Source organism: Xiphophorus couchianus, chromosome 6 (assembly GCF_001444195.1).
Source record: "Xiphophorus couchianus chromosome 6, X_couchianus-1.0, whole genome shotgun sequence".
Taxonomy (NCBI): domain Eukaryota; kingdom Metazoa; phylum Chordata; class Actinopteri; order Cyprinodontiformes; family Poeciliidae; genus Xiphophorus; species Xiphophorus couchianus.
In genome coordinates this window covers 256,726-270,304 of record NC_040233.1, presented here as the reverse complement: position 1 = coordinate 270,304, position 13,579 = coordinate 256,726, and the positions used below count along the sequence as shown (strand labels likewise).

General features: G+C 37.8%; 1 protein-coding gene across 6 annotated transcripts in view; it reads right to left on the bottom strand.

The window, feature by feature from the left end:
- LOC114146161 (uncharacterized) overlaps positions 1-13,579 on the bottom strand; it is a 38,051-nt gene that overhangs the window by 18,477 nt on the left and 5,995 nt on the right. For 2 of the 6 annotated variants that reach the window (XM_028019996.1, XM_028019995.1), the window contains exons 1-3: positions 11,793-12,883; positions 7,442-8,542; positions 5,871-6,085 (exon numbers count right to left, since the gene is read on the bottom strand). In XM_028019996.1, coding sequence (XP_027875797.1) covers positions 5,871-6,085; positions 7,442-8,542; positions 11,793-11,924 — 1,448 coding nt within the window. In that variant the 5' untranslated portion in view covers positions 11,925-12,883. Of the gene's footprint in view, positions 1-5,870; positions 6,086-7,441; positions 8,543-11,792; positions 12,888-13,579 lie in introns of those variants that run through there. The other 4 variants (XM_028019993.1, XM_028019994.1, XM_028019992.1 and 1 more) reach the window with 4 other exon arrangements.

Below are 13,579 nucleotides of genomic sequence, written 5' to 3'. Positions count from 1 at the left end.
AAGGGCGAGTGGGATGATCCGCTGTTACCGAGTGATTTGCTTTCTGCATGGAGAGAATGGGAAGAGGAACTGCAACATCTGGACAATATCAGTTTGCAACGTTGTTATGTAAGCCCTGAGCTGGACAAATCTGACAGTCAGCATGAGGTTCACATCTTTTGTGATGCATCGCAACAAGCATACGGAAGTGTTGCATATCTACGGACAGAAGATGGTGCTGGAAAGGAAAAAGTTGCCTTCCTAACCGCACGTTCCAGAGTGGCTCCTAAATGCCAGTTGTCCATGCCACGTCTGGAACTATGTGCAGCCTTGACAGGAGCTCAACTCGCCAGCCTGTTGACCAAAGAGCTCACCCTACCATTATCCAAAGTGGTATTGTGGACAGATTCCACCACCGTCCTAACATGGATTCAGTCAGATTCCTGCCACTCCAAGGTATTCGTAGGAACTCGAATAGCTGAAATCCAAGAACTGACAGATAGCTGGGCTTGGCAGTATGTGACAACATCTGACAACCCCGCAGATGATCTAACTAGGGGCAAAAGACTGAGACCTCACATGTCAGTCCCGGTGGGAATGTGGACCATCATTTCTGCAGCTACCGCAGGGCCAGTGGCCAGAGCATCCAATTACACCATGCACCAACTTCGCTAAGGAGCAGCGTAGATCAGTAACTTGCTTGGTTGTAACCTCTGAACCCTGTCTGCTCCCAGATGCACAGAAATTTGCCAGTTTTAATGACCTCTTAAAAAAAACTGCCAAATGTCTTCAGGGGTCAACTGGTGACAATTTCACAGCAGACAACTTCAAAGAGGCTGAGCTTACTCTCCTGAAATCTGCTCAAAGAGACAGTTTCCCAGATGAGATCCAGTGGTTGACCACAGAGGAACCAGTTCATTCGTCCAGTCGTTTAATCACCCTGGCACCGGAATATGACAAATCACTCCAACTCCTCAGAGTAGGTGGCAGACTTAGACGTTGTAATGATTTGGAACCTGCTATGACTCATCCGGTAGTCTTGGACCCAAAACATCCTGTCACTAAACTACTCATTCAACAGGTAACAAAGATTTAAAGCACCCAGGAGCAGAGAGATTGTTTGCAGAGTTGAGAAGGAAACACTGGATTCTTAGGGGTCGTGAAGCCATAAGGAGTTAACAGCGCTGTTGCCCTGAATGCCAGAAATGGAGAACTCAACTTGTCAATCCAAAGATGGCAGACCTTCCCATTGCACGCCTTCGATTGAATCAGCCAGCCTTCTTTTCAACAGGAATCGGCTGTTTCGGTCCAATGCAAGTGAAGGTTGGTCGGCGAATTGGAAAACACTGGGGCCTGCTCTTCAAATGCTTGACAACTCGTGCCATTCATATTGAGGTATTGTCTAGCCTCACTTGTGACTCATTTCTCATGGCATTAAGAAGATTTGTCTCTCGTCGTGGTAAACCAACTGAGATACTCTGTGACCAAGGAACTAATTTTCGAGGAGGAGAGAAAGAGCTGCAGGAATCCTTTAATGCTCTACACCCCTCCTTACAATCCCAATTAGCAGCACATCAAATCACGTTTCGATTTAATCCTCCCAGTGCTCCTCACTTTGGAGGATCCTGGGAGCGGTAAATCAGATCCATAAAAACAGCCCTGAAATCCACAATAGGCTCGCAGGTTGTACAAGAGGAAATCCTGCAAACAGTGCTGATGGAGATTGAGGGAGTTCTCAACTCGAACCTTTAGGGTACGTATCTTCAGATCTAGCTGACCCAGACCCCATTACCCCAAATTTGTTGCTGATGGGGTGGCTAGACCCTTCCCTACCCCAGGTGTTATACCACGACTCAGAACTCATTGGACAGCGACATTGGAGGACCTGTCAAGTGTTATCCGATCGCTTCTGGACACAGTTCATACGCCACTACCTGCCCACACTACAGACTCGGTCGAAGTGGCAAAGGGACACTTCTCCTATCCAGTTATGTACTGTGGTGATGATAGTGGATCCCCAACTCCCAAGAGCCTCATGGCCAATTGGAGAGATCAGCAGAATATTCCCTGGAGCTGATGGCTTGATTTGGTCCGCAGAGGTCAAGGTGAAAGACCGCATGTACATACGACCAGTGAGCTGCCTTATCCGGCTACCTGCAGTACCGGAATCAGATGGACAGTGAGCTTTAAACTGCAAACTTGTGGTTGTAAGTTTGGGGGCGGCTGTTCTGAAGGCCATGTTGTAGTTCCTAGCTTTGTCACCAGGTGGCGCGGCCGTTTGTGAGTAGTATTTCTTTTTCATACCAAAACATTGTTTGAGAAGCCTTGCAGGTCAGCGGACGTGGTGTTTGAAGGTGGTTTTGTGATTTCGTTTGAGTGTGCGTCCATATGAATGGTAGGTTGCAGTGTATTTATATTTGAGTGGCATTATATGTGCATTTTAGTACTTAGAACATTTTCTGTTGTTAGATTTTCTTTTAGAATAAGCGAAGGCTAGGCTAAGCTAATTTCTGTGCTAAAATGTTTATTATGTTTAGTTGCTTTCTTTTGCTTTATTTAACTTTAATATTAATGAAACAGACAAATAATATGATTAAAATATGTTTGTAAATGAGTATCTGCGTTCATAGTGGATTGTAATTTGTATTTATTAATTTCTTTGTAGAACCACACACACACGCATACAAACTTCAATCCACGCACATCCTGTACACGCACATCCACGCACATCCACGCACATCCTGCCTGTAAACCAGTTGTCACCGGCTGATTAAAGAGTCAAACCATCACCTGGCTTCATTATTGGCTCGGGGTCATCTGGGCATCTAATTGGTGCACATTCTGCGATCACAATTTTCATTCCAAACCCCAGACGTATAGCAGCGTTATAACAATGATATTGGTTTGATTATTTGCTTATTTAATGTGTAATAATATCAGCCAAAATAATACAAATGGTCATTTGAAGAACAAATAATACAAATAGATTAACAGTAAATACATAAATATTTCCTACTTTAAAAGGTTTGTTAGTGCTTTCTGTATGTTTTATTTTGAAATGTTGATATATTTTATGAATTCATTGTTCAGTGGTCATTTATGCACCAGACATAGACCTGCAGCCCAGAGGTGGGTCTAGATGGGGACCAACGGGGTACCAAAGAAGTTATACTAAATAAAAATCCACTCAGTGGTGGATTTTTTTAACCTTCACAATTTTAGTTTAAAAATGAATTAAAATTATAGTGCTGCATTTTTAGCTGCTGTATAGGATCACACCTTCCATCTGCCAGGGATCTGCAGCCTGGATCTCTGGAGACACAAGTGGCTCTTTGGCTCACTTATATCAAATGATGAAATATTGCTCAGTTTTTTTGTTTGTTTGTTTTTTTTTCCATTCTTTTTTAAGTGTTGCCATGGAAAAACCAGCCTCCAAATCCAACTCCTTATTTGTATAAATATTTTGGTAATACTCTGTAAAATACCAGAATGTTCACATAACTTTTATACTTTTGGCTGTCTGAGGGTACATTTTGAATATTAAATCAGGTGTTATGATCAGTTACTCTGTACCTGAGTAGTTTACTAAATACTTTTTACACTTGCCTAATTAAACGTGTTTAAGGTATGCTACTCTGATTGGAGTACAATTTTTGGTACTCTAACCAACCTCTATGCATGAATGATTGCTCTATGGATCACTTTTTAAAGACACAAAACACTGCCATAAAATAATGTCTATCTCTGCAGCGGATGTCCCACCCCATGAGAGTAGGGCGACGTGCCATGGTGAGGATCCCTTATTTTGATTTCTGAAAGGTGGCGACCCTAGGTGCCACATACATAGTGAGTCCACAAAGTCTTAAAATTGTAAGTCAAAATTTTTTCTTTGCCAATTTCTGTACTCTTTAAAACACAAGTAGTTTCTCTGTTTAATTGCTGTATTGTTCTTTTTGTAGGTTTCTGTTAAGTGCAGTGGTGCAGTGAATGTTTTGTTGATCTTCACTATTCTTAGCAAGGAAAAATGTGTTTGTCCGGAGTAATACTGGAATACTGTGACATTGAATTAAAACAGTACTCTGTCCTTGGTGAAATATTTTTCACATTTCCTCTAAAGTGTAACTATTGTTTTATTGTCCTAATTTTTATAAGCATGTTGTCTGTGGATTGTTAATATTTTGACAATTTGTACAATTCTGTGATAGTATATTGTCAATGTAGTCTTGAAAAATGTGAGTATACTGAATAGACAAAGTATTTTTTTTCAATCGGAAAGTGTGTCGTAATTGATCCTTCTGTATACTGTATATGTTTGCAATATTGTAGTGTGTATGAAGCATGTAATGTACGAAGCGGCAAAGAAGAAGAATAAAAGACATTGATAAGTAACTAAAAAGTGTACTTCATTAGCAATTATAGTAAACCAAAAGTGTAATTGAGGCATACTGTAATCACACTACTAACATAAAATATGTAATACGTATATACTTAGCAGACATTCTAAATATATTTTAAGTCAATCACAAAAATAGTACACTTAAGATATACTGATCAATCACGTTTATGTTACATAGAAAGTCATATACTTAAAGTATACAAAGTATAACATTAGTGGTCCAAAAAAGCATGTCGTAGTACACTTAATATACTTTAAATTGTAATTTTCTACAATTTAATTACTATTAAAATACACTAAGTACAAAATTAGTTGTTTCAAAATAACATACTTCAAATATATTGATGACTAGTCTGACTTCAAGTATGCTAAAATTTAACATACTTAGTATATTTATTTTTCACCTGGGCAACCAGAGTTGCCCAGGTTGTGCACAGGTTGCACAAAGATTAAAAGAACTCGTCCCATAAAGCGCAGGCAATAGGCGTGTAATACAGAGCTCCCTAGATGACATGGGGAATTCTTTTTTCTTTTGCGTTACCTCACAAAACGTTTGTGCTACCTTGCAAAAGGTTTTGCGTTCTCTCGCAATAATGTACTGATCAGTTCATGCGGCATAATTGAATACTGTAAGCCTTTTCTTACGGTGGCCGTCGTACTTTCTGCTTTAAAATAAGGTTATGTAAGGTTTTTCTATGTATGTTACATCTCATGAAATATCTGAAGTGTTATATCTTTTTCTTTAGGATAGAAATGCACCACAAATCTATGATATAAACAGAAACTTTCCATAAGTAGGAAAGAAATAAAAGTATACTTGAATATTTCTGAGTTATTATCGTGGGGTAATAAGTCATCTAACAGTTTTGATTGTGTCTCTCTTTTGTGTTGGTAGCCTGAATGCCTTAAAGGGCCGTTTTCATGTGCAGTTCTGTCTTCACCTTACACAGACATAAAAATGCAGTGAATAAAACGATTTTCAATCCATTTTTTGCACCTTAATTTGGACTTAATTTCTTTCCATATTGAAATGCTGACTAACTACATTTCCTCGTGTGTTGTACTGTAATTTTTATGGTAAAATGGTTTATGGCAACATCAGATACCAGTAATTTACCATAAAGTAGATTTTTTTTTTTTTTTTTTTTTTATAAAATGCCCTGTAGTGCCGTAACGTACCAGAGAGAAATGGGAAAGTTGTGAGTAGCGTGTACACAAGGTTTATTAAAAGCACTAAGACCATCCTCCAGACTCTGACTGTTTCTGTTTGTTCTTCACTTGACAGCAGGACTATAGGGAGAAGGCAGAAGAGCTTGATTGTTTCACACATTACCTGTCTCATTTTACACTGTCATGACATAGTGATGGTATTATGTAAAAAAAAAACAACTATTTTTTTTATAAATTCTATGTACTGCTGCTTTAAGGTTGGTTGAAGTTTGTGCTAATATGACATTTGCTTTTCTCCAAACAATACCATGAAACAATGTCCAACCTGTGTTTGAGACGGGGGCTTCGAGTTGGGGGGTACAAAGAAGAATGGGTGCCTTGGAAGCTCCCCTTAGCTCCAAGTCCTGGTTTGGGGATGGGCAGACCTTTGACCTCCTCCTCCATCTTCTTCCACTGCTGGCGAGCAACCAAAAAGTCCACATGCTCAGTAGAGACTTTCTCACTGAGGGTCTCCTGTTGCACATAGAAATCTAAAGGAATCTGACAAATAAAAAAAGAAAAACGTAAATGAAGATTTCAAGATTTTAAAACAAAGCTGATATTACTGATAAGTTATCAAGAGTTTGCAAAGTAACTAAGAAAATGTGTTCTTAACCAAGTTAAAGAAGATGGTGAAGGTTTAAATCACTGGTACCTATCTCCAGCAGTCATAGAATCAGAGGCAGTGTACACCTTGGACAGGTTGCCAGTCCATCACCGGGTAACACAAAATCATACAAGTCAGACAACTGTAACCTTAAATAATATGTTAATATGTGTTTCATCAGATTAAGTGTGATTATTTTATGTTACAGCAAAAATTGCTCAACCAAAGCACAATAAATATTATTTTCATCAATGCTTTAAGATTTAAAGGTTAGTCAATTGTTTTCAGCCTGCAAAATAAAGAATAAACTTTCTGCATGTTTTAGTCCCACTGACAATCTGTGAGGAGCTTTGAAGTTTGTACACTGCTGTTTGATTTAAAACTGAAGAGATTTTTCCTAGAAGACTGCACAGCACTCTTAGTTTGTGATCAACAGACTCTTCAAATAGTTAAAGAGCTGTTCTATAGTGATGGGCAGTAGAATTTTCTTTATTGTTATAAGAATTGTTATTTGGTGGTAACATCAGTAAAGTTTAATTAACAATGAGGGCAAACCCCAAACACTGAAACGATTATTACACTCTTTTTCTACTTTTGTTTTGACATTTAAATTTGTGAATGCCAGAAGTTAATGCAGTCTGCTGGGTTTCCTTAGTCAGACACTTTTTAAACTAATTTGGATAATTAAATGAGTTAATTACTATTTGACCTTTTTTGGCAAAGTGTCTATGAGATATGTTGTAAATTAGTGCTATATAGATAAACTGTATTGAATAGAATTTGATAGTGTAAATACACTGCTAAACTAAACAAGATCACTGCATTCAATCACACTTGTCTGGAAGCACTTAGTACGGAGCTAACGGCTCATTTCCACTTAGCAGTGCAGCGTGGATCAGTGCAACCTGAGTGAAGCTGCCCCCTCTCACCACCTTCTTCAAATTTAACAAAATTGATGTCAAATGTTCGTGCAGCAAATTTTTTTATTTGCGCCACTATCATTTTAAAGATACTAATGAAAAAGTTTCCAGATGTCATCAGAGGCCAACAAACCCCCCACTCACATGTACAAAATCAAACAAATTTGGTGTCAATCAACCAGGAAAAATGTGCAGCAGAAATTTTAGTTTGTGTTTCTTTTGCTTTCATCTTTGCCAATCTCTGGTCTCAACTTTAGCTTCCAGCTCTCTGGGACACTGAACAGCAGGGGACAAGGCAGGTAGAAAATATATGAATGATGTGAAACATACCCTCCTATCAGGGTCGGTTGAGCTGGCTGTGGAGCTCACCGAAGGAGAGTGCAGGAAAAGATCTCTTCTTGACTTCATCTGTTCTTCACTGTCCTCCATGACTTTAATCTTCTCATTTTGCTTATTCACCTCTCCTTCTTCCAACTTCAACACATCAGTTTGTACTTCTTCCACTTCACCATCCTTCATGCTCTGTGCAATGCATGTGTCATCAGCATAATCTCTGTTTTCTTTTGAATGGTCAGTCTCATCACGATGAGCTAAGGCTAGCCATTGGTCCTCCCCAACATCACTGTCTGAGTACACAACAGCCAGCTCTGCTTTGAGGCGGTCACTGAGATCATCTCTGTTGTCTAAGTCATGTCTCCAGGCCTCCTGTAGTGTGGATTCTGTTGGATCTGAAGCGATAACTGAGGGTTCAGACAACAAACTTTGTGAATTTTCATTAACGAAAATCTGATCTGATGAAGCATCTCGCTTAATTTCTCCCAGAATTCCTGTTATCCATATATTTACTTTATCTGTGCCTTCTCTACCTTCATCCGCCCCTTCTATTTCTCTTTTCCCCAGAATATAATTTTCTGATTCCTCTTTTTGTGTATCTTCCCCCTCTACTCTCCCTCTGTGCTCAACTATGTTTCTTCCTTGTTGAATATCTCCTTCTAGGTCTATTCTTAGACCATCCTGTCCTTCCACTTCCCATCTTCTTTCATCTTCCCTTTCAGTTTTTACTCTCCCACCATCTTCTTCCTCCTCTTGTTCACTGTCATCCTGTACTTCCTGTACTTCCTTCTCCTCTTCAGTTATAAAATAACGGTAGTCACATTCATCTCTTTTCTCATTTCTGTTTTCTACCACTGCTTCCACTTTTGGAACTTTTGGATCTGGGAGTACCTGTAACTCCTGATTGCCACAGTTAAAGAAATTATCTGTCTCTAGGTCTGTTGCTGTACATGAGGGACTAATCTCCATGGCAACCAGATTCCGTGGGTATGCAAGCGTAGAAAAGTCACAGGCAAGATTGTTGTTGGAGGAGGGGCTGTTGTCGTGGTTTCTGTCCGTCAGTTCAGGTATCGTTCTTTTAAACCCAGCTGTAGCTCTCTGCGGAAATAAACATTAAAAAATCATTAGTATTTTTTGAAATGCCAAAAATGATCAGCTTATATTGCACACATCTACACTTGAATAATAATATTCAACAACAGTATTCATTTAGGAATAAATTAAAGATCACAGTACTTCTTACCAACTAGAGGGTCCATGATTAGAGCTTGTTTTAAAAATAATAAATATATAATCCCCAAATGAGTAGGAACGAGTTTATGATTGGGGGTGGCACATATCAGAAATCTGACAGATCCGTAAATAGCTTGAGCAGAAATGTCATAAACAATAATCTGATCCCTTCTAACGAGTAGTCAAACATATTACTATTTAAAATCCAGTAATCAGATTAAAGTTATGTATCTAAGATACTGTGTTACTATATTTGTAATTTTATAATTTGTCTTCTTATATTACAGGCACACTTGTGTCTTTGTGTGTACTCTGGTGGCCAAGCAATGATATTTCATTGCCAATTTCACTAATGTGTCTTTGTGCAATGACAATAAAATAAGTCTAAGTCTAATTTTGGTTAGTAAACACATACTGTATATTGTTGCTTTCCTCTTTTTTGTTGGGGAGTTGTGTCTCATGTGTAACAACAGCAACACAAATGTAAACAATGGAGTGAACAGAGATGCACATTTTCTAGTTGATGGATTTGTCATTGAGTGACCAATTTACTTTTTCAAAGTAACTATGTCACCCCTGGTATTAAATTAACTATACTACATACTGTATTAATCTATAAATCAATCGACATGTCTATTGAAATTTTTTTATCCATATTTCTGTCCCATTTGTATGGCAATAAAAGGATCTGGAGGTTTTGTTTTTCCACTAAAAGCACTGGTTTGCACAGTAAATGTCATGTGGGTGAAATTTTATGGATGATACTCTGATGTCCCATTCTCCTGAAGGCAGCACAAAGCTGCACTAGAACCTGACAGAAACACTGAAGAGAAGAGTTGTGGTAAAACTTTTATCTGTCCAGTTTGTGCAAGATTTAGCAACTAAAGTAAAAAAGGCACAGAAAAATAATCCACTCTGAATGGCTAATGATAGGCCTGCTGATTTTAAGTTGAATGTCTGTTGCATTTTTCTTAGACACTTGTAATTTCTGTTCACGTGGCTTTTTTATTCTTTGGGAAATTAATAATTTAGTAATGTATTTTTCTTTTAAGGATTTTTGAGGATAAATACATAAACAGCAATAAAAATCAAAACAGCAACAATAATGATAGCATTTTAATCATAAAATAATATTCAGTGCAAGTATCCTCCATCTTCTTTGAAGGGGTCTGGGTAGGGGGGCGCTGGTCAAAAAAAGGTTGAGAAACACTGCCCTAGTTGATAAAATCCAGTTCCATTATAGTTCTATTTCTTCAAGACCAAATAGAGCTCAACAAATAAAGTTATTTAAAAAAAAGTTTTAGCAGAATGAGAGCAAGTGGTGCATCTTTAAGCTGAATCTCAAGTTCTTCTGGAGATACTGGCCAGATGCCGCCATTTCCAAACAGCATCAATTAGGAGCTCTGAAACGGAGAGGTTAGGAAAGGCCTTGGGCAGTAACAGTACATTTAAAAAAAAAATCTTTCTGGATAAACTCTACTTTCTTAATGATGCTGCACAATGGGCCATGTTCACATAGAAACATTCACTTACAGATAACAGCACATAAACATGTCAATACAGAGAGCAGATTAAAATAGCCTTCATGACCTATAAACTAAAGCCTTTCTATTGTTGCCATGGCAGCGCCACATCGGCAGTGAGTGGGTATCCAGATTATTATGGTCTGTGTTTCCAGCCATGTGCTGGTGACAGATGGAACAAGTTTCTATGGTAACACTAAGTATAAATGCAGAAGAGGACAAGCTGCTAAAGTAATTTTCCTCTTAGTGAGGTCACAACTATGAGGAGAAAAATCTAACTACTCACATGTAACACTATTATTCTGAACTGAATCCTACCCATTCACTTCTAAAGTAAATGAGCTGACATCCTGAATGATGTTCTTTAAGTGCAAGAAGGTGTTTTTCATCTAAAATTAGAAACATGGCTGCATGAAAGTGTCCCAAACATTGCCAGAAAAATACATCAGAGGTGCAACACAAAATCTATGATTAAGCAACTTTTCTTTAAGCCTAAAGCAGTGTGATGCATTATTTAAACTGAACTGGCAAAGGAATACACCCTTTAACTCTAATCTTACATGGCTTCGAAACTATTTTCTTAGAATGTAATTTCTAGCAGCCATTTGAACAACAGCGTCTGATCTGATTAGATGAAGAAATTGTCTCTATTTAAAGTTGGAATTTGGGGCAAAGCAAAATTCACAAATACATACTCTCTCCTTCTATTCCTCTCCTTCATGACTTGGTAGAGATCTTCTCTACTGCTGAAATTAACTGTTTGTTTTTCAGATTTATTTTGGGAATTTAACCAACACCTGGTTATTTATTTAATTACTCCAAATAAAAAATATATTTTAATTACATATATTTAGATTTCAGAGGTGCCCCTTGTTTTCCATGAAGGAGGTATTTTTATCATTTCCCTACAATAATTACAAAAACTCAACAGAAAAAAAAAACATTTTCAAAAATCCATTCTAAGAAATGCGCCAAATGTATTTGTGAGTGAAAATTAAAAGTAAACATTAAAAGGTTTCAGTTTCACAAAATACAAAGACGGTATGTTGCATAAATGTTTGGCTGTGGAAGTGAATTTTTCAATATCGCTATCAAGCTAATTTTCTATTAGCAGCTTCACAAATCTTTTCGATAAACATTAAATTACGAATGAAAATGCGAATATACATTTATCTTGGCTTTTTTTCTTTTCTTTTTATTTTATCTTTCCCTGAAGGATAAGTTTTTTTTTGCAACATTGTTTTGCTAATTTATCTTCCACCGTAGCTTTGGAGGTTTGGATGAGCACGGCACATTGTATGGCAGCTCAAATTACCGATGAAGCGTGACCTACTGTAGCCACCAGGGGTCCACCAAGGGTATTACATAAGAGCGTGTCGGAAATTCGGGACCAGCTCATGACACGAGTACACAAGCCCAGAAAACCATGCTTTTGATTGTGCCGTAAGGTAAGAACCTTCCTCGCGCATCATTCTCAAAATACCACCAAGCGTCTCTAATTCTGTCCCCGCACACAAAAAAGGCACAGAAGTCATTACCACGCTTTGTCCTCACCAACTTCATGTGTTTCGTGGGTTTCTGTATCTACCTACCAGCAGCTTCCAGCAAAGCAGCCAAAACGAAATCATTTCCAGACGGCCACGGCGCGCGCATTCGTTTCTCCCTCTTCCCAACGGCAGCGCGAGTAGCCAGGCGGCCACTCGCTGGCGCGAGGTGGAACGCATATGAAACTCACGGCCACGGCGCGTGTTTGTGTGAGACAGAGATAGGTAGAGAGAGAACAGAGAGAGAGAGGATGTATCGACGTATGCTATTCCGCTGCAGGTGAATTAGAGCAGAAAAGATAAATCTCTATTGACAGGCTATTGTATCTCTTTCTGTCCTCGTTTTTTCTCTCACTGACGCACTACATTCCGCATTACCACCCTCCAATTAACCTTTTTCGACAAGTAGGATGTAGAAATAAAATATTTTAGCCCTCCCTCAACTATGATTTATGTTACATAGAAGGCTGTAGGAACTGCCAAAGTCAAGAAAAACAGAAATATAAATTTTGCTTTAAAAAAATGGTATTATCAAAGCAATACACCAACAAATACAAAATTAAAATTAGATTTGTTGGCATAAAGAACTTATGAGATCAAAGTTTAGTAATTATATTTGCTACAAATTTTTGTTGGATTCTTTCAACTTCCTTTTGTCCACTTCACTTTTTCCCGATACTTTAGTCGCTCCCTTATGCAACTGGGTCAATATTAATAGTTGTATATTTACACAAAATGTGTTCTTTAATGTATTTTCCGCTTATACTTGACAGTTCTTGTGTTCTTCTGTGTCTACTATAAGAGGTTTGGTCCTCCAGCTCCACCTTACTTTCTTCTTTTGTTCAGTATTCTCCAGGACTATTATAAATATTAAGTTATTAATTTCCTCTTCCCTTTTGTTATTCATTTCACTGAGGAGAGGCAAGTTTTATAATCCTTTCATTTATATTGTCCAAATGTTTATTTTTCCTTCTGTATTAATGATAGATGTTTGGATATTTTTATTTGAGTTGCTATTACGCCTTCATAACATTTTATGCATGCTAACATTATTTTGTATAGATCGGGTTGGAGAACTGGAGCACATGCTATGTGCTACTGCTAATATCTCCTGATTGACAGATTAAATAAACGGAGACCGCCTCCAAACCCAGACTTGGTGTCTTGTGGTTTGTCCGCTCACCACGTAATACACAAAACGCAGAAGTCCATCAGTAACATTTACTTACCTTTCTATTCATTCTTTGTGTAAATAAATACATTTTTCTAAAAGTAATTTATTTACAGATAACTTTTTTCATTTTCCTCAGTATTTTTAACCTACTCATTTCTCTGGCCTCTTTCTGTTTCCGTGTTATATTTCTATGATCTCATCTCCACACTGTTAAAAAAATAATAAAAGAAACCGGTCGCTAATTGTCTCTACCGGCAGCTGTGGATGTCAGAATTTTACTGTATAAATATGGTAAAGTCCTGGCAACCACAACTCCCGGTATTTTACCATATTTAATAAAATACAGAAATACCCTATTTAGTAAAAAAATACGGTATTTTGTGGTTGCCACACTGTAAAAAAACAAAGGCTCTATTTTATGATACAATACTGGCAGCTGTGGTTGCCAGAACATTACTGGGAACCGAAGAAAAAAAGTGTGTTCCAATTTCTTTTTTTGTGCGATTTCCTATCTATTTGGGCCTGAAAAAACTCCTTACAATTAAAAATTTTTTAAACATATTTTTATTTTTAATTTCACAGCATGTCCACTGTAGTGGACAACAGGATGCTTTTAGTGTGAAAATACAACTGAATTTAGAAAATGAGCAGATTATGGCTT